Source organism: Acanthopagrus latus, chromosome 11 (genome assembly GCF_904848185.1).
Source record: "Acanthopagrus latus isolate v.2019 chromosome 11, fAcaLat1.1, whole genome shotgun sequence".
Taxonomy (NCBI): Eukaryota; Metazoa; Chordata; class Actinopteri; order Spariformes; family Sparidae; genus Acanthopagrus; species Acanthopagrus latus.
In genome coordinates, this window is record NC_051049.1 from 3,898,138 (window position 1) to 3,921,250 (window position 23,113).

The 23,113-nt window shown below is 42.1% G+C and overlaps 2 protein-coding genes across 3 annotated transcripts; both read right to left on the minus strand.

The window, feature by feature from the left end:
- Positions 1 to 160: 160 nt before the first annotated feature.
- Positions 161 to 10,990, minus strand: scinla (scinderin like a). The gene is made up of 18 exons (XM_037115970.1): positions 10,972 to 10,990; positions 6,152 to 6,259; positions 4,814 to 5,003; positions 4,561 to 4,715; positions 3,629 to 3,790; positions 3,344 to 3,493; positions 3,157 to 3,246; positions 2,933 to 3,065; positions 2,704 to 2,792; positions 2,398 to 2,613; positions 2,172 to 2,305; positions 1,843 to 1,933; positions 1,504 to 1,674; positions 1,232 to 1,406; positions 1,026 to 1,141; positions 831 to 908; positions 647 to 707; positions 161 to 564 (listed from the first exon to the last, which is right to left on the minus strand). Exons 3-18 carry the CDS (start codon positions 4,989 to 4,991, stop codon positions 401 to 403), a joined length of 2,163 nt encoding a protein of 720 aa, XP_036971865.1. The 5' UTR covers positions 4,992 to 5,003; positions 6,152 to 6,259; positions 10,972 to 10,990; the 3' UTR covers positions 161 to 400.
- A 622-nt stretch (positions 10,991 to 11,612) lies between these two features.
- Positions 11,613 to 22,753, minus strand: si:ch73-389b16.1. Of its 2 annotated transcripts, none has more exons than XM_037115972.1 (5): positions 22,620 to 22,753; positions 21,316 to 21,433; positions 16,766 to 16,832; positions 13,411 to 13,608; positions 11,613 to 13,280 (listed from the first exon to the last, which is right to left on the minus strand). In XM_037115972.1, the coding sequence occupies exons 4-5, from the start codon at positions 13,589 to 13,591 to the stop codon at positions 13,063 to 13,065; spliced, it is 399 nt and encodes a 132-aa protein (XP_036971867.1). In that variant the 5' UTR covers positions 13,592 to 13,608; positions 16,766 to 16,832; positions 21,316 to 21,433; positions 22,620 to 22,753; the 3' UTR covers positions 11,613 to 13,062. The 2 variants fall into 2 exon arrangements, with proteins under 2 accessions (XP_036971867.1, XP_036971866.1); XM_037115971.1 differs by having other exon boundaries at positions 16,766 to 17,204.
- Positions 22,754 to 23,113: the final 360 nt, after the last annotated feature.

Here is a 23,113-nt window from a genome sequence, read left to right on the forward strand (position 1 = left end):
TCTGCAACTCAGCAGAAGCCTTGTGCACATGGGCTGCAGATTACCAATCCAGCGTGGCCTACACATGGCGCTGCTGCCTGGTGAGGATTTAGGCTCATGATAACAAGTTTGTTGTCACAGTGAATTGTAAGATTTGCGAAATATGTTCAACCAGACGAGACAATTTTCAAAAAAGGTCACTTTTATTAAAACCACGTGTTTCACAATCTAAATTTTTCTTTGCAAAGTTGGAGGCAAAAAGGTGAATTCCACATTAAAACGTACAATCTTTTGTCGCGAAACAGAAATTTGTGAGGTTTAAAAATGCCAATATCTCATAGGTTGATTATTCTTTGAAGTCCGGTAATAAATGCTGGATAATGGATCTTTGCAGGTGCTTCTGCTTCACGTTTTTTTTCCACTAATCGAGACGTTGTTTCAAGAGCTTCTCGAAGTCTTGCTGCCAAAACTTGCTGTCCCAGGCATGGAACCATCCTGTGAAGATACGAGGCTCCAACCCTTGTTTGACGGTGGTGATGGGGATGCCTTTGCGACCGGAGGGATCCGATTCCAAATAGTCTTGCACTGAAAAGAAATATAAGGATCCGTGTGTGAACAAAATCTGGTGTGTTTTCTCCTAATTTGTAATATCTCCTGTTTGTCTCACCAATCTTGGTTGATCCAGTTTTCTCAGTCTCATTGGCCTCCTTTCCAATCCAAACGAAGACCTAGATTCAGCGATAAGGCAGCAACAAAGATTAGTTCTACAAGAACTGATGCTGATGTGTGATGTGACACACTTTAATGTGTAACACTGACGGAGCTTCACTTTCAAAGCGAAGGCGACTCACCTGAGCACCCGTGTCGAGAATCATGACATCGTCGGGTAGGAGATCGCCCTGTGTGAACTCACCAGGCACCTCCTCTGCCTAAATAGGGAGCAACACATGTTTATAGAGTCACCACAGAAAAAAAAACATTCAGATAATTAGGTTTCAAAAAAAAAAAAAAAGTGTACGTATTGAAATAAATCAAGTCTCGCTTACAATCAGCCTGCCGGTCTTGTTAGAACAGGTAAACAGTCTTGGGGCTCTGACTGCCATCTGCAGGCTCTTGGAGGTCTGGTACTCCTTCTTTCCACCCAGCGATGCCCAGAAAGGAGCTGACAACAAAGAGAAAACAACAGTTTTACACATGAAATATCTCACACTGTTATCCTGCACAGATCCAAGCTTTTGTTTTCAGCTCTCACCTGGCTCCTGGCCCTCCTCCACCTCTGTGACAGCTCCTCCAAGCAGGCTGGCAACATACCGAGCCGCATCCATCTCATCTCCGGTTTGTCCCTTCCCCTTCCATAGGTACAGGGACTCAGGGGTCTTCAGCACAAACACATCATTTGTGTTCAGGGCAGAGGCGGTGGGCTCCACCTGGGTTGGCGAGACACAAACAGAGGGACGGTTTGGTGTGAATCGCTCATTAGAAAGCGTCTGTTTATCCACATTCATTGCAATGAGCGAGGCTGACCTCAACAGCCCGCGTGGCCTTGGTGGAGGACTGGCGGATGTGGAAGAGTCGTTTGCTGCCAGGCTCACTCTGGCCCCCCTCGCGGCTCGTCCCACCCAGGTGGACGACCAAAAACTTGCCCTTGAACATGCTCACGAAATGAGGAGGTTCTTGGCCCTGAGTGACACGAACCTGCCGAGACACAACAGCAGCTAAACAGACCGTACATGTCCTGAAGACAGGGGTGATAGCAGTCGTTCACTCTATGGATGGAGTAAGTCAGCAAACAAAAGTATAATATTCCTTTTTCAAGAAAGATGTGTGTCATACCATACATTGTTTTCACAGCAGATGTCTTACCTGTGTAGCCACTCCACCCATGGAGTTGTCCAGGGCGATGGTGAGGATGGCTGAAGCCCCGAGTTCATCCCGAGAGCACTTCTTCCCCTGCCTAAAAAACAAAAACGGTTACATATTAAAAACTCATTCAAGCGCCCGGTATGCAGTTTCTCCTACTAGAGGGCTCTCTGTCAAAACAAAATAAAAAGATGTACGTAGTGTTGGATCGTGGGAGTTGTTGTCTTCATTGTCAAACAACCCACCACTGCCAATGAGCATCTATCTACGTGACTCAGGCAGGTTTAACTCTAAGCAAAGGTCCAGTCGAGTGGTGAAACCGTTGCACTCACCAGGTGTAGATGATATGCTTCTCTCTGCCTCCCGTGTTGTAGCTGTACAGCACCAGGTAACAGTCACCTCCAAAGAATTGTCCATGGGTGGATGGGTCCATCAGCACTTTATCTTTTCCTTCCACACGCCAAATCTGCAGACACTCACCAGTGTCACATCTACACACACCGACATGTTTGCAGACGTGAATGTAAAGCACGAGCGCAGTTAAGCTAGTGATCGTACCTGGACTTTCCCGGAGCCGTCATCCACCATGCTGTGCTGGGCGGCCATGGCAGCCGTCTCGTGGAGTTTGGAGGCATCGAAGGGAATCTGATCCACTTTGGCGATGCGACCCGTGATGAACGGCTTCGTTGGGCCTGTGGTCTCGTCCTTGTCCAACCAGTTGAAGAAGAACTGCTTAAACAGCATGGTCTCAGCCCCTGCTGCCAGGATCTGGATCTGTTCACGCCAGATATAGACAGAGGAGATTCTTAAATACGCATCCAAACAATCAAGTTCCGTTGTTTTTTCACTGCATGGCCACATTACCTGAGTGTTCGGGTCGTAATTCTTTTCTTTAATGAACTTGTCTGCAGCCGTCCTTGCTGCTTTGCGCTCATCCGGACTAGCATTTTTTCCTGTAGTTGGATGTGTGTTACTTTGGTTAGAGACTTCAAACTTAAATTTTTGAATGAATCATATTCTCCCAGTTGGAGCATTGATAAAAAACACAAACTAAAAAGGTTGCAGAAAATGCATAGATGTCATTTCTATTTACCTTTCCACACAAATATCTTTTTGTTTGCACCATTATCCAAAATGTAGCATTCATCCATGCTGAGCAGATTTTGTTTGAATGGGTTTTTGTCGGCCACCACGGTCGTCTTCATGGTGCCAGAGGCGTCAGAAAACTAGAGAGAGCAGAGATGATCAATCAAAACATTTAAAGAGACTGTAACATTACAGGAATTCTTTTAAAAAGCTCAACGTGTGCGTGTTTACCACATGGAGAGACGCATCCTTGTAGTTCTTCACATCAGTGTGATTGTCCTCAGAAGTTGAAGATGGGAGGTCGGGCTTAGGTCCAAGTTCCTATTCGTAAACACACACACACACACACACAGATTGCATCATCGCACAAATATTATATTATATATTTCCGGTTAAAAAATAGAAAATAAAAGCTCACCTTGATGACTTCTTCCGGTTCAGAGCCTTCGTCAATCATTTCTATTTTTCCGCGGCCCCTCAGCTCGTTGTCCTTGATGTCGATGGCCAGCTCGGTTGTCTTCAGGCGTTCAAAACGATTGCTGTTTGAGCCGGACCAGTGGAAGATTTTCTGGTGTTTAACAAAAAAATATAAATATATATATGGAGTTAAATAAAAGTTATATAAATACTTATATAAAGTTTTGCAACACCTGACACCTGTACTGATTCATGAGAACATATTTTGGACCCTCTTGTTGGTTACCTCTCCCAAGACGATGATGAAGCAGTCGTCTGTGTTGAAGCTGTCCCAGGTCATGTCCACCTCCTTGGCTTTGATGTTCCTGCGACCTTTAACGTGCAGCAGGCGTTTCTGGTTGGCCTCGTTGGTCACCACCTGCTTGAAGCCGGAAGCGACTCCACCTTTCTTTGGAAAGCAAGTCAAGATGAATAAAGCATCAGAACTGTAAACTTACACTACAGCTGCATGTTGATGTCAAACAACAGCCTAATAATTGTAGATTTAAAGGGTTAATATTAAAGAAACACTGACTCCTAGGAAATAGTGCACTTGTTGCTTGCTGAGACTTTGATGAGAAGATGCCACCGCTCTCATGTTTGTATGTTAAAAATAAAGTTACAGCCCAGAAAGTTAACTTGGGATGGCCTGGAAACACATGGGGAGGATCTAGCGTGCCTCTGAAGGTCTTTTTCGAGAAGCAAAGTGTAAAAAAAATACATTAACTAGTTTGGCTGTTTCCCTCTTTCCAGTCTGTAAGCCAACCAACAGTTCATATTTTGTGTACATGCATATGAATATATATCAATCTTCTCATCTAGCTCTTGGATGAAAAGACAAAGACGTGTTTTCGAGTGGCCCAGTTCATCTCGTCACATCCGCAGCCCTGTGGTGTTCAGGCGTCAGACCTGTTTGCCAGTTCAAAATCTCCATGGAAAACTTCAGCGGGAAAAACCCGAGGGAGCAATCAACCCGCGCTCCAAAGAGTTCCCAAAACAGCACCGTGACGAGTTCTACTTCCCATATAAACATACAACGTTTAAACAACACCATGAGCTCTGGTTATTGATAATCAACGTCTTGCTTTTGTTATCTGGTACAAACACATTAATTGATTAATGGATTGTGGTTCCTAATGGGCAAAGGTCATTAAATATATAATATAAATCAGGTTTCACCTTGTACTGGATGCCTCTCTTGAAGTAGCCCAGAAAGGTTCTCGACTCTTGGTTCTGAAACTCAGTGAACTGTGTTGGGCTTCCACCAAGATGGTCGTCTAGCTGCATCATGAAGATGGCGGCAGCTCCCCTCTCATCCTGGGTGGCTTCCTCACCTGTGGTATAACAGGTAGTAGTTTTAAGATAAAAGAGAATTAGACACTTAAACTGGGGATTGTTTTGAGATATCAGCAAAGAAATCTAAGCTCAATACCCAGCCACGAGTGCAGGTAGTAAGAACGTTCACGGGTGTAGAGCACGATGTAAGCATCGCCCTCGTAGAAGCTTCCTTGAAGAGCCTTGGGGACGGGGACGATGTTCATTTTCTCTATCCGCCACACCTGCAGGCCGTCCTCCTTCCCTGCAGTCTCGAACTCTTTGTGGTGAACCATCGTGCTGAGGTCCTGAGAGGAGACACGCCGTCAGTAACAATCAACCCATCAGGACAGACAAGAACACTAAGGATGTTAAAACACACCAGATCGGAGCGTTCTCAAATCGTGAGAAGAAGAAAATGAACTGGAGACTGGAAAGTGTGTTTTCAAGCATGAGATCCAGCTTCATTTTACAATATTTTCTGATATCTTATAAACGAACGATTATGAGAATATTGGATTGTTGCATCGACAGTTTCACACAGATTTTATATCTGCCACTAAGACTCAAAGTCAGGAAACTGTTCCAAACACGTTTGGATCAAATTGAGAAAAAAAACATCGTCATTGCTATAGAAACACAGGAACCCATCACATGCACATCACGAAGCTCTCAATGTTCACTAAAGCAGTTATTGTCATTTTATTGAGCAATTTCTAGCAGAAGAATCTGAACTTATTCATCTTATCTACCATTTCATCAATAATGCATTCTGAAGCTTTTCCCCATTTCAATTACAAGTTCTTGCTCTTCCAGATCCACCTTTATTTACTCTGCAGCATTTGTGGCATAACCGGTAATACAGGTACCAGTTGATAATTGGAAGACTGTTGATTTTAAGTGGTGGAAAAAAAGCAAACACCTGATGTACCAGGGAGTGTCCTCCCCTCTCACTGCCAGACTGCAAAGCTAAGTGTTGGTCTGGTATTCTGGGGGCAGGAAGAGCCACTCCCCACAGCCAAAGACAAAAAAACATGTATCTCATGCTGTAATTATTGCCCTGCAAAGTTTCACACCCAGTGCTGGGACATTTTGTTTTTCCTGACCGAGAATGTGAATATTTCTGATTGACTTTGGTTCGATTCTAAATTTCCAGTAACTAATCCCAGATAAAAACATACTGCTTTATTCCTGCATTCTTTCTTTTTCCTTAAAAAGACTTATCATACACATTCAGAATGTATTTTACATGTGCATTGTCAAAACGTTTAACTTCCCCTGTTGCAGAATCAGAAACAGAGTTCGCGTCAACATGGGCGTGATCAGTGTTGCAGATATTTGTTGTTGGCAGCAGCTGATTTAATAGATGCTATATGAATAGCTACAGAGCATTCTTATAATAAGTTTATAGCATTTAGCAAAAACATGCACTGTGGAGAGGAATAACAATGTTTACCTAGTGAGGAGAGGAGAGAAGACAGATGCTGGCTGGCTGTGGAGAAGCTTGAACTGCTGCACTGCTGCTCGTCCAGGTTTCCGCCCAGGTTGTCTGTGCTCAGGTCTGCTATATACTCCGGAGAAACAAAGAGGCGTGACCAGCTGCATTCCAACCCAACCTATTCTGCAACAGTGCTGCTGCAGGAGGAACACACACTTCGTGCAGGAACAAATCCTGGGTGAAGTAACATGTAAGGTCATGAAACAAATGCCGGATTAATAAGAACATATCACAATTCACATGGTACCAATCCTGAAGACTCATAATCAGGGAGAAAGTCTGAAGTTGTATCTGGATCTGAATGCAAATTGGTTTATGCAGTGTCATTTTGATGTCATAATTAGTAAGATCATGATTTGCAAAAGGAAAATCAGTTAAAAATCATATCGGTTAATGCACTTTCTTTGCATTCTTTCATTTAGCGTTCATTTGCACAAAGGCTAATAAAAAGGGGGAAAAAGTGAGACTGATTTCGTCAAAATCTGCTAAACAACACCTCAGCTCACAACTTATGTAATATGTTGTGTCTTTAAAGTGTGCAAAAGCTCTAAAGAAAACAAGAAAATCAACAGCGGCAAATAAAGTATATGAGAAACTGTAAATCAGTGCTGTTCTCACATGTGTGTGTGAAGGTTTGCACACATAGACAGACTGACAGACATCAGTCAAACTAGACAGAACTGACCGAACCTCTTATTAATTAGTTCTTGGAACAATAGGCGTCTCCAAGAGAAGAAAAAATTCCATGATGACACACACGCAGACTCACAAGGTGAAAACAATTCCAACTGATGCTGCTGGTAACAAGTGAGGCACAAATATCAACCTCATGGAAGCTCATGACAGAAGGTGGGAGGAAAGAAAGAGGGATTCAAGCTCTGAGGACCATGAATGTCACCATAAATATCACAGAGATCAATGCAATGGAATATCTGAGTGGTGGACTGAACAAAAATCAAAACAGATGCACGTTTTCTTTGGCATTTTCATGCCTTATAGTCCTGATCGTGATTGCTGGAAGTGAATGAAGCAAATAAAACTGGACTGACACAAAATAAGTCATGCTGAAGACCATTCAGAGCCGCGTGTCCGCCCTGTAATCATCACATTAACTCGTCAGCGTTCCCAGCAAACACTGAAGGAAACTCACAGAGTTTTTAAAAAAGAGCCAAATACTGAAGCTGCTGCTGTGATTTCAGGCCCAGCGGGAGGAAAAACTGCAGAAGTGAAAAGGAAACCAGTCTCTAATTTTCATGAGGTCATTTCAAATCCAGACAAAATCAAGATGGATTTTATCCCCAAAAAAATAATCCACCAACATTCATAATCTGATTAACAATAAGCAGCAGACACACTGGACCTAATGTGGGCAGCTGAGTCATGTTTCCTGTGTCTGCAGTGGATCTGTCATGGCAAGATCAACCAGCCACTTGTCCTGACTGGTTGCACACAGTAGTTGTTTTAGCACAAACATTGTTGTTATTTATGCAAGTGCTGGGTGTTGGGTGGGATTGTGTGTCACCCCTGCTGTCCTCAGCTGGAGCGTGTCGACCGCTCTGACTCCGATGGGGCAGCTTGACAGGAAGGGAAAACCGTAAATCGCTCCTCTGAGCTCCGGCAGTCGCCTCAGGTTAGGGCTGGGTCCATCACTCCTACTGTCGGAGCTGCATCAGCACATTCTGCCTCTTTGTGTTGCGCACACACAAGTCCCAGTGTGGGACATACCACCGTGCCCGCACAAGACTAAACACACACAAATACACACACACACACACACACACACACACACAATGAAGGCTGCCAACTACAGACTACCTGTTCGAACTAGTTGGACTGAACGGTCCTGCATGTTCATGTTCATGTTGTTCAACTACGAAGGACGTTTCCAACAGGGCCACACATTTTCTACATGAAGACAAACAGCCCTCAGCAGTATTTTGCTGGAACAGTGTTATAAAGCGTATGTCAGAACCTCGGGTCTGATAATAGGGCTGCTTTCTGCTCCAAACACAGGATGCATGCTGATACATGAACCTCTGACTGGAAGTCGCCTGCAGATGTGTCTCACGAGTTTTAATTTCCCACAGCAGCACTTGTTCAAAAGCTCATGAGGGGGATTTTTTTTGCAGCCTCCAAAGGCATTTTTCACTCACCTGTCATGTTCATTGCTAATTTATTAGCTTTAATGAAGAGTTAGGCAGTCATGTAGAATCCTATAGATATACAGTAATTAACCTATTAACCTATTATAATTAAGGTATATTAAATGAATAGTTTGATACTAGATGAGAAGATTCATGTCTGTACAATAAATATACTACAACCAGCAGCCACTTAGCTTCACATGACATAGAAGAACAGGGAACTGCAAAGCTGGCTGGCTTGACAAATATGAGAGTTGAAGTTAAATAAGCAGGTATTTTTTAACCTTTGGACAGCTAGCAGTTTCCTCCTGCCTCTAGTCTTTACGCCAAGCACCAAAACAAGCAGGTTGAAAAATCATCAAACTGTACTCTAAGCTAACTTTGTCACAACATACAGACATAAGAGTGGTGGGATATCAATCTTGTCATCTAAAAGTGAGTAAGTCTGTGCAAAAGTAAGAAAAAATAAGAATAAAACACAATAAAACACAGCAGCTGGCCTTCTATTATATATATTGAGATGCATATTCTGCCCCTTATAACACACTGCTCCTCATCTAGCAAGGTTTGCTTTTAATGTATTTGGGATTTATCCAGGATACGAGCAGGGAGAACAATAACCTGGCTGGAAAACTGCTTAATGCTGCAGGGATGACGGTATCTGAGGTTGTATGAGTTCACCTGCAGAGTAGAAGATGAAGTGCTGGTCAGGACAGAGGCTCTTAGAAGAGCAGTGACTTTGAAATTAACATGTAATTCTCCAAACTACATTGTGCAACTTTAATGTTGCTATCTCACGTAAAATATCTTTGCGTGGCAGCTACGGTACGTAAATCAACATGATAACAGTCTGGTTATGTCACTAAACCATCTAACTGGTTCGTTTATGCTTATTGTTGGGCAACTTCAACACTCCAAGATTCAAGATTCATTTAATCATCGCTGTAATTCTCAATATTAAAGTCTGCGGAGCCTCCCTGACCTGTCTGTCTGTGATGTTTCCAGTTAGACTGCTTTAGTTTTTTGGCTCCTGTTAAACAAGGAACAAACAACTAAAACACTTAGATCAGGTTGTAATGAAATACTGTAGTAACAGTAACAGGAGGGATGAAAGTGAACTGCAGGTCAGACGCATCGTTTTAGATGCCACACGTCAATAAATCACCCCAACTGTCACCGTCTCACTTCCCACATAAAGGGCGTTGACAAGGTAATTTACCTGTCATTAAACAACACGGGGTTGCATAACGAAATGACAGTTTGCAAACAACTTAATGCAACTCAAATTACAAAACAAATACACAGTTATTGATATAGAAATAAAGGTAAAGCTGTAGTGTGTCTTTTGAATCTGCATCAGGGTGCACACAAGAAACAAGATGGTGATGATAATGAGGTCTGACACACTGTCCATAAACTCGGCTCAGAACAGGGCGGTGCTGTGGTGGAGACAGGTCAGAGTCCCAGTCTGCATCCAGACATCAGCCAGGAGTCTTAAACCAAGCTGGATTAGCATCTCTTCTTCCCTGTGGCGGTGTCGACGGTCAGGTTGGATGACCGAAAGACGCCGCGGGCCGTGATGGTCTCAAAACTCCTGCTTTCTTCTCCAACGATCATGACGGTAGTTCTGCCATTGCCATTGGTTGACGAACTATCAAAAAGCACTCATAACTCTTTCTTTCTTTCTTTTTGGTTTGCATCTTGCTACGTAGATGGTTTTGATCTTATTGGACCACGTTTTGAGATTCCTGCCTCCACCCCAACACGGTGGTATCCAAAAACAACATCCTCCTACTCTGGATAGAACTCGGTGTGAACATTGACTGTGAACAAACTAATAATCAGCAGGCAGTTTAATATTCAGAGCCACGCAGATACGTTTATTTGATTTTTATTTTTGTACCGAGGAAGCAGCAGATGTCTCCAAGACAAAGAACAAAACAAGTTTCCTTTTTGGCAAATGAACTGATGGAAGTATTTCAAAAAGCCATTGATAACAAGGCTGTGGTCACTGCATCCATTGTTTCGATGCCCACTTCTGGCCTGTCTGGTTTCAGTGAATGTTGTAAAACTGTCATAACAAAGACATCCGTCACAGCTGTGGGAGACAATATGTTTTTGTCTTGTCCTGCATGTACGATAGACTTCAGCACCAGCTCACGCAAACAACTGCCAACCACCGAGTCCACCTTCTGGAGGTGTGTCACCAGGGCTTGCCTAATCATACAGTGGGTTCCTTGTGCAACACGAGTGTGTTACAAAATAACATGGCAGCTGAAAAGTGGTGCGAGGTGTCACTCAGTTCATAATGTTGAATGACTAATGTGTAAGTGGTGCGCCGGTGCATAAAAGGAAATCCTCAGACATCATCAGACTAAAACACAGAAGTGTGATGTTGGCAGGCAGACTAACCCGTCACCTCCGCCTCCTGTTTTATCTCTGTGACATTTCCGTAGTCTCATCTAGACACTTGTTCGCAACCGCCATTTTCAAAACATGTAAGACATTTCTAATGAAAGTGTTGGACATTAAATTATGTATTTCATGCACAACAAAAGGTGTAAATATCTAAAGCCTGTGGTGTCCACAGACTTTATTTCAGGCATATAACCATAAAATAATAATTCAAAAAACCTTCATAGACGTGGAGACGAGGGAACTGGAGGTGCAGCACCACTCTGTGGCTCTCAGCGATAAAGGAAATGTTGGTGTTTACGGGGTTATTAATATTTAAGAAGCCTAGCTGTGGGTGGAGCGTGATCACATCATCAACCGTGAGACAAAAACTCATCTGCTCCGTCTTTACATGCAGCTGCTTCAGTTGCAGATTATTCTGACTCTGACTTTATAACTTGCAAATCATGTGACTACATGTATTACGGAGGACACACACACACACACACACACACACACACACACACACACACACCCCTGTCTCACATCTGTTCCCAGCGTCTCTCCATCTGCACCTCATCCCTCGTTAGTTTAGATGTTTAAGTTTGTGTCTCTCTCTCTGTCTTTGTCGGTTTGTCCTCTGAGTCTTGTGTGCTGCCTGTGTTCTGGATTTGTTCCCCATGTCTAACTACTTCTTCCAGCCTGTTCAAAATATTCTTATTAAACAGTGTGAGAAGAACCCTGCTTAGCTTCAAAACTAATAATAAAAGGGTTAAAAGGGACGTGTATGTGTATGAATAAAGCTTTAATAAGTTGCATAGTGTAATTATTATCTCCCTAAAGCCATTAAATGCATATCTACAGACAAGATGTTCCACACAGCATCAAACATAACCAATTATGAATATGAAATAAAATCAAGTGCTGCCTTACATGTTTCACTCCCAGACTGCTCTGTGAGAAGACTCCAGCGCCCCCTGCAGGGTCTTTTAGATGTTAATGTAAAACCAACCTCTGAACTATTTGACAGCAAGCTCAACAAAATCATTCTGTCAGGATGAAACAAAAAAAAAGATGGATGTTCTCTTCAGGTAACTTTCTGTCCCTCAGCTAAATATACAGCATTCTCAAACCGAAGACACATGCTCAAGTAATTTCCATATTGTGCAGTAAGTTTTGAATGTGTTTTGCATTTTAGACAAATACAAAGAGAGGAGCAATCGAAGAAAGCAGCTGCACATAATGAGCAGTCTGCGTAGCTCTGCCCTGTCTCGATGTTATAAACACAGTAAAAATGCTTAGGTCTGGGTCAGCCTGCCAGCATGTGACACTGTGCGAAACAAGCTGTGCTAAATTAGGTGTGATCACATCTCAGCCACGGGGAAAAGGCACAAATACAGCTTTCAGATGTCTCACCACAGGAAACAGACAGCGGGCTATTGATCCCAGAGGGAGTCCAAACACCCAGTGACACTTTCTCGTCGTCTAGGGGGAGAAAAATGCAGCACAAAAAAACATCAAAAGCACAACAAGACATGCAGTGTTTGTCCCTCTTCAGACCTGCCTGTAATAAAACATTTATATCTGATCTCCTGTATGTTAATCCTACAAATGCATGAAAGCAAAATGAGCTCTCTCCTGTTTATTACGTACTTCATATTACACTTAAACATACAGACATAGTTATTATCGTTGGTGGATTACAACGATAATATCATTACATTACAAAAGCACAACTTACATGCCGTTATCAGGAAGGGGTTAAATTCATTACAGTCGGGGTTTCGTGAAGCGATAAGCATGGAGGTGAATTCCCGAGCTGCAGATGGAGGATTTAATCTGAGTCATCAATCACACAGATATTTTCCTTAACGTATCAGCTGCTTGAAATAAGGATCTTAGAATAACCTCACAAAATGTGGTATACTGTGTGTGTAATTTAATCTAGTGTGAAAACTCTTTTTCTGTGGCTTTCCCCCCCTGTGGTATAATCAGCTGTGTTTGCAAAATCATCTTCATATTGTTTCAAGGAGCAACAGAGAAAAAGATGCTGAAAGTTCAAGCATGTCAGTCGTAAGCCTTTAAAATGTGAGATTAATACAAGCAGGACAAAAAAATGGGGGATAAAAGGAAGAATGGGCTGTTTTTCAATCATTTGTCAGAGTCTTTTTTTTTTTAGTCTCTGGATGCCAAAACACAGGCGTCCCTGCCGAGACTTGAGGAGAACAGCTTGAGGACCAACACAGCAGCTCCAGTCTCTTTCTTTCCTCCATAAAACCAACTCGGCTTCTTTCTCTTCGTATGACGTTCAGTCGCAGGGGGCCGATTGGTTCACCTGAGCCCTGCTGCCAACTTCTCCATCGTGGCTTTGCGCTCTTCCGCCTTCTGCTGCGAGCGGCGCAGGACGTTCCTCAGCTCCTGGAGGTGGTCCAGCGTGCCCACCAGCTCGCCCTTCACTGTCTTCATCTGGCTCTCCAGCATCTGTGTGTGATGGAGGGAGTTTCTCCTGTATCGTCTGCTGGAGCGCACTTTTTCCTCCAGGTCCTCCACTGTCACGGGGCAACCAGAAGACACAGGTCAGCACATCACGGCTGCACAACAAGCGTTAGTTTTTTTTAAAAAAAACACACAGGCACATTTGAAATATGAGTCTACAAGGTTTTGGTTTGTGATACAGACCCATGTTCTCCTGGTAGCCCATGCTATCTGTACTAGACTCTGTCTTCTTTTCCATCAGGTTCTTGGTCTGCTGCATCATCCTCTCCATCTTGACCAGTTCGGCGGCCTTCGTGTCGCTGTCCCGACGGATTTTCAGTAAATCCTGCTCCCTCTTGCTCAGCTCGCTGTGATACTTACTCATCTTAAGGGATTTAAAATCTAAAAAGCAATATAATAGGAATTCAATTTCACACGCCGACACCGAGCGACCTGCGACACAACAGAACTGCAACCCTCAGTGAGCATAAGACACAAGGATGACGCCAAATATGTTCCTCCCTGGAACATCGAGCTCTCCTCCTGCGGCTGCAGCACATGAAATACTGTTTGTTTGCAAATGAAGTGTACTGCTGGTGATAGTTAGCTTTTTATAGGCCTTAACCTCAGCACATGTCTGGAGGTCATCTATAAACAGCCATCTCTTACAATTGTGTGAGTCATAAGACCGGCTTCACAAGGCGCCCTCGGGGAAAATGGATGATCTGCACACTTAGTCAAGAGTGACAAAGTACTGATGAAGAGCAGAAGTTCGTCAGCTTGTCCTTAACGTAGGAAAACAAACTGTCGTCATTCACGGCTGAGCAATAATTCAATCTCACTGAAACTTAGAAACTTGAGCTGGACAAAGCGTAAAAAAACATTGAAGTGACGATGAAACACACTTTATGCATCCACAACAAGTGAAAAGACAAACACACTTTGCTTTCTCTCAAGTAACAATAACTGCAGCTACAGACTCTTAACAACACAGTGTGATTGTGTTAGATACAAGTCATTCACTGTGTCCGTGTCCTACTTAGAAAAGTAAATGGAGAGCTGTCCTGCTCCATGTCAGCACGCTTTTCGACAGTCACGCTTGTTCCCACGTGCCGCGCAAGTCATACAAACACATGTTTCGTGGCAGGATCGGGACCACGGACAGCCAACGTGACACACAACGGTGCTCCACCTTCAGACCATGTTCTCGTGGTGGCCACGCTCAGGGTGGGAAGCTCAAATGTCACAAAGCTTTGTTCCAGATTTAAAGAGACCTATAAATGTTGGAAATCTGACTGGAATAGAGATACTGAGCCATATTTCAATTAACAGCTTGTGTTAGCGTTCAACTACTTCCTAGATTACGGTGATACTGCTACACAATGTTAAAGAAAAGGTGTAAATTGATTATAAACTATCAAAGTAGATCTTGGACACGTTTATTTAAGCCTGAAAGTGAAATAAACTGGATGTAATCCAATGCTAACATTAGCTCGGAGGTGGTTAAATGCTCAGGTTAGCTGATGATATACAGCCTGGTGTGAGTCCGGATGTTGGCTATCATCCTCCTTTAAGCTGCTGATCAATCAGGAAGCTGTGAATTGTTTAAATTATGCTGCATTCTTTGTGTTGTAGGATTCACAGTGGACAGCTTTTTATACACCTTAAAGTCGACAGGTGTGTAGGAGAAGACCGAAGGTAGTAAAAATCAAGAAAAGTACAATTCTACATCTTGACAACATAATAGAATATAATAAGTGTTTGGTTTTTGCCTTTAAAGAGAAAAAGTTTGGACGCTCTTTTTAAAGACTGATCTACAGTCATCAACCTTAATCACAGTTGAACATTATAGACACGTATAACATTTAACTATTGATTTCTAATAAACAATTTAGCTCACATTTAAAGGAACAGTGTCACATTCTGGTAAATATGCTTATTTGCTTTCCTTGCCAAGAGTTAAAGGAGCAGATCGATTCCACTCGATAGCATCGAAGCTACAGCCAGGAGATGTTTATCTTCACCTCACATAGAGACTGGAGTGTTATTAGTGAGTGTCAGAGGTGATAAGATTGATGTTTTCTCCTGTTTTCAGCGTGTTGTGCTAATCTAAACTAATTGTTTCCTGGCTGTAGCTTCATGTCTAATGGACAAATATGGGAATAGTATTGATCATCCCATCCTACTCTCAGTGGGAAAACAAATTAAGAGTATTTCCCAAACTATTTGTGTAGATATCAGTAAATGGAGGTTCAAAAAGTAAGTGGTTGAGTAATTGGTCCACTGGAATGACTTTGATGACCTGATAGCTCATTGCTGTCCATCCTGCAAACGACTGTGTTCAAAAAAGAAAAATGTTATTTGAAATATCTTTTGTTTATCCTTGTTTATCCTTGTTTATCTATCTTTGTTTATTCTATAAAATGGCTAAGACATACCGTGTAGATAGCTAGCATTAGCAACATTAATATTAGCTAGCATTAGTAACATCATGTTAGGTAGCATTAATAATGTAACAGCATTAACAAAAGCTGCCATTATCAAAGTTATCGTTACCTAGGTAGTGCTGGCAGCATTAACATTAGCTAGCGTTAGCAACATTAACATTAGCTAGCGTTAGCAACATTAACATTAGCTTGCTGGAGTTACTTGAAGGGGCAGATGATTTATGAAACATAAAAATGGCTATGGCATACTGTGTAGATAACTAGCATTATAAAAGGTTAATGTTAAGTAGCGTTAGTAACGTTAGCTAGCTAGCGTTAGCGACCTTAGGTAGCACAACAAACTGGCAGCAGATGATTCAAACAACAGCGATGTTGTTTAGTGAATGCAATGGAAGGGGAGATATGGATGCCACATTTCTTTGCTGAATGTTATCAGTAACATATTAAAGTATTTTTTTATTTATTGGGTGAATTTTTAGATTTTTATAGTTTGCTGTTTTGGTCCCATGTTTACAAACATTTTCATCCAGTACGAGCCTCGAGCCGCCTCATGTTAGCCGCCTGTCAGCTTCTCTGAGCGTCACGGTGGGAAGCGGTCCTGTGTTTTGAATTTTCAGCGGCTTTTATCCACAGTTACAGCATTCTTCTCATGAGGGCCCGTTTCAAAGTGATATTTTCTTGAGGCACAGTGAGTTTTTTTTTGTTGTTATTGTTTTATTTCTGGTCTCAGCCTGTTTGGTGTTTTGGCGACTGGCTGTGCACTGGAGTGGGAGGAGAGGAGCAGCAGGGGGAGCGTCTCTGGCAGACTAGATGTTTTCAAAATTTATGGTTTCACGACACAACAGGGAGCCATCACATCCGTCATGATGAAAACTGGGTTGCTGGTGCCCAAGTACAGTTTTTTTCCTTTTCCTCCAGCTCCCCCTATGTCGTATGCACATCCCTCTGGTGGGCTAATCATTAGCTTCCGACCGCAGTGATTAGACACAAATACGGACTGATCCGTGATTCATTATGTGTAGATGAATTCATGTTGAAGGCCGTGCTGCAAGTTTCTCAACTTGCTGTGCTATTATTACTGTGCCACATGTTCCTACATGAAGGTCACTCACCTCCTGGGCTTTCTGTGGGTTCTTGTTCCTGCAGCGTGACTAGTTCTTTCTGTCTCCTTCCTGCAGGCTGCCCAGATGCAACAAACACAAACAAAATCACTTTTATATTTAACACAACCTAAACCCAGACCATAGTGGGCTGTGCGTGATACAATGTACAGCCAAGGATCTGTGGAGAATCAGGAATCTGACACGCAAACCATCAACAGTGTCTTTATTGAGCTGAATTTCTGAGATGTAAACAGATTGGAGGCATCACGACAGGAATTATAACTCTCAGTTACTGATGTGATACTTGAGACTGAATGTTAAAATATTTGTTCTGTGGCCTTCAGGTGTGTTTGTTCTCGTCCACCTTCATTTTTCTTCACCCACACTCACTCACAGCCGCCGAACCTCTCTTCCTACGTGGCTCAATCTCAGTTGGCAATGTCAGGAACTAAATTTGAGTCATTTGAGCAAGAAAGAAAAACAGAAAAAAAGAAAGACAGAACCAAATGTTTATGAAATCTACTGCAAGATGAAAAACACCTCTTCCCTCGGGTCGATCCAGTCTGAGAGACGATCTGTTAAAGGCTGCAGTGTCTGAATGTCTGAGAATACATTTGATACACTTTTTCTACAAAGAAGTGATTGTGTTCCAGGAAAAAAAACCCTGTACATGCACATGACCAAACAATATAGCATTGCTGATCACATCCTGACCCTGACCATGAAATCTTGTTGGAGCTGCATCCAGGTCTCTGCTCTCTGCCTGCAGTACGTCCGTCTGGCTTTTATTTACTTAAACACGCGATACGTAGCGGCCTAAAATCTGCTCTCAATACTCACTATACGTCATAAATTCCATCGCATTTGAGGAACGAGAGCGGGAAGTAAAAAAGGTAAAAACTGTGAATAATATTTTGCTGCCTAAGTCCACAGGCTCATCCTGAAAACATGCGTCATCACATTTACATAAAAAACTTAAAGCAGAGCGCGCCATCTGTTATGTAAATTTATAAGAGAAACAGCATATTTCCAGAAGTTCTGTGCCATAAAAAAAATGTCTTTCTATATGCGACGTGTAAAATATATTAAGGGAACTCTCAAAACCAACCAGAGGTGTTACAGAGCAGTGGAGAGTGCTGTGATTCAGGTTTATATGCAGCTGTACCCTGTTCTCAAGTGACCATTATGTTAAGGTGCTTTCCACCATATAATTCACAGTGTAAGAGCCACATTTCACCGTCCTATCCGCATTTAACCAGGCACTCTCAGTGCTCTTACACAATGTTCCTGTTTTATAAAGAGTTGGTACTAGAAGCTGTCCACGCTACAATAACAAGCATACGGCTGGAAATATTCTAGTTTTATATCACTGTCGACAAACGAGCAAAGTGTTGTCAGACCATCTCGCACATTCCTGTTCAGTCCATTCGAGGAAGATGCAAGTCAGTCAAGGTCTCCGATTTTACAGAACATATAAAAAAAGATGCTTAAAGTGAAACGTTCGCCAGAATGCAGCCTAGGGTCTTTTTGTGAATGTACCCAAGTCAAATGTTTGTTTATGAGCATAATTACAATGAAAACGCCACTTTTAAGATCAACTGTGTTTTCATTTTTGGCTCAAATTCATTTTCAATGGGAGAGATAGGGGCACTTTTTTTTGCTGTTTTTAAAACACTGAGAAGACTCGACACAACATGAAACTTTGCTGGTAGTATCACCAGGGTCTCTACACATGAACACCAGCACTGAGACACACATAGTGTGTGTACACAGAGTTACTAAAAAAGAACGTATTTGAACAACTCACGTTAGCAGTTGTGTTTTCCGAGAAGAGTCGATCTCAGAATGCGACGTAACTTTGAGGGAAGTTGAGGTGGAACTACTGTCCCAACACGATATCTTATGTGACTTTTCCAGCTTTTGATTTTAGTATTGTTTCTTTTATGAGGCTCCTTTTTCAACTTCAAGGTCAAAATTGTTTTTCGCTAACGACAAAACAACAAGTGATCTGTGCATTTACATGGAACAAAGCTTTAGGAGCGTTCCACCTTAACTGTCCTCCATGTTACGTTAACATGAGTTGCTCAAAAACTTTCTTTTTAGTAAACTCTGTGTACACAAACAATGTCCTCAGTGCTGGTGTTCATGTGTAGAGACCCTGGTGATGCTACCAGCAAAGTTTCATGTTGTGTCTGTTTTAAACATAGACATTTTTGATGCTATCGTAAAATTACACTCCCATTTTAAATGAGTTTGACACGAAAACAAACCCCCTGTGACTGATCATTCCTGAAGGATTTGTCTTGGAAGTTTCTTCTCCCAGTATCAGATCTAAGTGTTACACTGTGACACTGAGTAACACCAGCTCAAACTCAGAGGAAACTGCATCTCTTGCCTAAAAACAAAACTACACTTTGAGTATAGACAGTTAACTGTCTGGTCTGACCACATCCAGGGTCAAAGTAGATGGAAAGACAACAAATAATGAGAGCTTGGCAGTGTTTTCTGTAGGGTAAAGTCTAGGCGAGGCCATTTGGACACTCCAGATGGTCGCCTGGTAACCAAATGACATTATGGGTCTTTGGAGATGTTTATCTGGATTTCAAGATCATCATTTTGGACTTCCAGATGATGAATAAGGTCAGGATGTACAGTCTTGTGTTGGTTTGTCTTTGCACACAAGCTTTTCTGAGTCTCCGTAAGCCTGGAATGGTTTTCTTTGACCGAATGACGAGACTCTCTCCTTTCAAACGACGTCTAATGTGATCAGGTTTATTGATCGTTTTACTCTATTAATGACAACCGAACACGGGCTACACGTCATAGTTGGCTGTATCGGATACATCGTGTTGGCCAGTAGTTTGACATGTTAGTTTACAACATGACAACCTGAGCTGATATGATTAGATTAGAATGCAGAAGATTTAATAATCGTTCATTTTTTTAGTTGAGTTTTAAAGATAATGGAGTTTTTGGCCATTGGCCCAAAAAAAATCCATTATCGGTCAGGCTCCAGTCTTCACAGCAGCAGGACTGTGTGTGTGTGTGTGTGTGTGTGTGTGTGTGTGTGTGTGTGTGTGTGTGTGTGTGTGTGTGTGTGTTCATGTTAATGAAGGAAAATTTCACCCAGTATACAACAATGTGGCTCACTGATGTGTTGTTAATAGTTTTCTAAGGAATAAGAGATCATTTCATTGTTATCTTTAAATTGGATTCACTGACAAACATAAAGATATAAAAATATCACCAGACTTTTAGTTTAAATATCCGGTAAGATGACGCAGGACTTCTTCTCTCCTCTTTAATACTTAGACGTCTTTCTAAATCTGACAAAAAAAGATTTGCCACTTCAGAATAATAAACACATTTGGTGGTGTGATATTTCAGCGTGAACCTGCTGTCACACATTCTGAATATTCATGTCTTTTGTTTTTCAGAGTGACATAACAGAGCTGGAAACAGCTGGAAAACTGTAATACAGGAGTGTCACCATGAGGGGGAGGGCTAGCAACAGTTATTTCTCATACGCCTGCTCATCTTCTTTCACCAAAAACAGGTTTAATAAAGCAGTATTTTTCTTTATTTGAGATTAATTACTGCATTAAAATAAGGAGTCAGTCTCAAACATGGTCTGTCATGAGCACCTGCCTCAGGATTCTCCCCACAGTCTCCGGCGATGATAATGGCAGCTCAGGTACAAATTGTCCCTAATCAGGAATGTTGGAATGATTCCCGGTGCCTGTGTGACAGAAACCATCCTGTCATTTGTTGCCCTGGCAACTTATTGGGTTTTGACGGATGTGACTGGAGCGACGAGGTAATGAGCAGGTGTGGGCTGCACGACTTAACAAGGGGGTGAACGCTGTTAATGAAAGGTAAACTGAATTGGAGGCATGGAAATTTGAAATCTCTGCAGGCGTTTTCCAGCGTTAATTAACCTGGAAGGTTGTGTTTGTAGAGAAGGCCTTTGTTATTTCACACACTGTGCTTGTGATTATCTATATTTCTCTTAATTAGGCGACTCTAGAGGACTATATCCGACTGGGAAAGCCCATCCATCTCAGTGTTTCTCTGCACTAAAGCGGTGCTGCTGCCTTCATTGAGGTTGTTGTTTGTTTGTTTGTTTGTTCTTATATGGAAATAGAATTCTTCATCTGCCCACTCACGGTGCCTCAAGGTAATCAGCGTTACATAATCGCAGGAAATACCTTATCTGCACCCATTCTGTGTCTTCTAGGCTCCTGTAACTCTCCTCCAAACTCTAAGCTCCTTCCCAGCAAATCCAATATTCCAGGCATTGATGCCAGCTTTGTTTCTGCCTCCTCTAACGTTCCTCTCTTTAGCGCCGCAGCCGTCACAGCTCTGTTGTGCTGCATGAATTCTTTATTCTTGTGTAATTAAATCTGTTGTTTTTTCTGAGCGTAGAGACAAATTGTGTTTGTGTTTTCACACTCGGCAGCAATTTTTCATGAAGTACAATCACAGAAAATTAGAGCGTTGTCTGTTTTGATGGATGATAATGCGCATGTTAATGTGCTGTATGACTGAGTACCCATTACCTTTTGTTGCTGCGTCTCCCTCGAGACGCAGACTTACAGTCTTCTACGTCTTCGTTGATAAGATGCCAGCGAGACGTCTCACATCCGAACATCGAACAGCAGAACGAAGAACAGGAGCCTTTGGAAACGTAAGAGGGGAAGAACTTCAGTTACATTTAGTACAGAATTATGGACTGAGTTTCATATTCCTGCTCAACATCCGTCATATTAAATTGCAAATCTCTGTCATTTGAGCTCATAAATAAGAGGATGCTGCACCTGTTCAGGTTCACTGACAGAATAAGTACATGCATTAAATACGGATGCAGGCTAACCCCTATAAATTGTGATGAATAATAGAGTATCAATCAAAACAAGTACAAAGACATTTATGATCTTATATAAGAATCGACAGCTTCTCATTCTCCTTCCTCCCACTCAGCTGTCAGCTTCCCTCTGAGCCGTGAGACGTGTCTCTGACGGAAACCTCCAGAGATCCGTCTCATCTCCATTAAGACTGCGATAGTCCGCCTGAAATTACTTCTGGTCTTTGCGTGTGTTATTTTTCCAAACCAGTGAGGCGTTACAAATCTCCCCCCGAAAGCCAGTTTTTCTTGAGGTTCCCACTGAGCTAACATCCACAAGAATCATCTCTCCACCTCTGCCTTCCCTTACAACTCCACATCGCTGCTAAATTACCGGTTTTATCTCTATCTCAGGCGCGTTTAATAAGGTCAACCGTATGTGAGACACACTATCTTGCAACCTTACAAAGTTTTTTTTTTTAATGATGAATTAATAATTGCCTATAAAACCTCCAGCAGATACAGAGCAACATTAGGATTCATTTGGAGTCATGTTCACCCTCCTTTCAGATCTGTTTTGTTTTTCTCCATCAACTCCTGTGGGAAATATATCTGGCTCTTTAGCTAAACGCTCCGCCATGTTCACCAGATACTTGCTGTCTCAGCTGATGCTGAAGAGGAAGCTTACACTGGGTTTTCATAACTGTCTGCTTTGAAAAGGACTCAAACTGGTGTTGCTGTGGACCTTAAAACCAAAACAATGAGCCGAAAGATGCTAAAAAAAATGTGTTTTTATCTTGAGTAGAGGTCAAAGGAGCAGCAGAATAAACTCTTCCTTCCCTCATCTACTGTAAAGTCTGTAATTATTCAGTTATATAAATGCTTTTCATGTAAATGCTGGGTTTTACATTTGCACTTTGACACGATTCGAAAATGATGGGACTGTAAAATAAAGCAGATATCCAAAAGTACAAAAAGAAGAGACAACAGAAAGTTAAAAGTACTGAGAGCTGAACACACAGACGAGACTCGTCTGGTCTCCTGCACAGACGTGAGTCACAGGGTGGCTGCTGGGAGGCAGGGCGGGCGTCCTTCAGTCCCATTTACACCAGAGAGAGTTCACCTCGGGGAAAAAGACTCGGTTCAACTGAGAGAGGAAAAGCAAATGATCAGGAGCTGGTGAAAAGTGTCTAAGTGCAGCTTTAAAGAGGAGGTTTATTTAGCTGCGTGTTGCTGCAAAGACTTGTTAGAATATTATAAAGCATATTTGAATTTATCACACGTGAAACACAAAATGAGCATCAATTAAATCACCGCTGATGTAATACGCTCTAGTGTAATATATGCACATGTGGGCTGTGAGCATGACTGATCTATTTATACACACTGCTTATATGTAAATGGTACAAGTGTTAAATTAACATGTGAAATCTTTGTTGTGCAAAAAAGAATTTGTGCGGAACACTTTTACATGTCAGATAATTATAATTATATGTTGTTATGTTATATTATAT

Excerpts from the sequence above, each read along its gene's own strand:
- scinla (XM_037115970.1), bottom strand. The coding sequence starts at position 4,991 with ATGGTTCACCACAAAGAGTTCGAGACTGCAGGGAAGGAGGACGGCCTG. Across the intron at positions 2,614-2,703 it reads ATTACGACCCGAACACTCAG|ATCCAGATCCTGGCAGCAGG; the intron begins GTAATGTGGCCA and ends TGGCGTGAACAG. Across the intron at positions 1,407-1,503 it reads AGGCCACGCGGGCTGTTGAG|GTGGAGCCCACCGCCTCTGC; the intron begins GTCAGCCTCGCT and ends TCGCCAACCCAG.
- si:ch73-389b16.1 (XM_037115972.1), bottom strand. The coding sequence starts at position 13,591 with ATGAGTAAGTATCACAGCGAGCTGAGCAAGAGGGAGCAGGATTTACTG. Across the intron at positions 13,281-13,410 it reads GGGCTACCAGGAGAACATGG|TGGAGGACCTGGAGGAAAAA; the intron begins GTCTGTATCACA and ends GCCCCGTGACAG.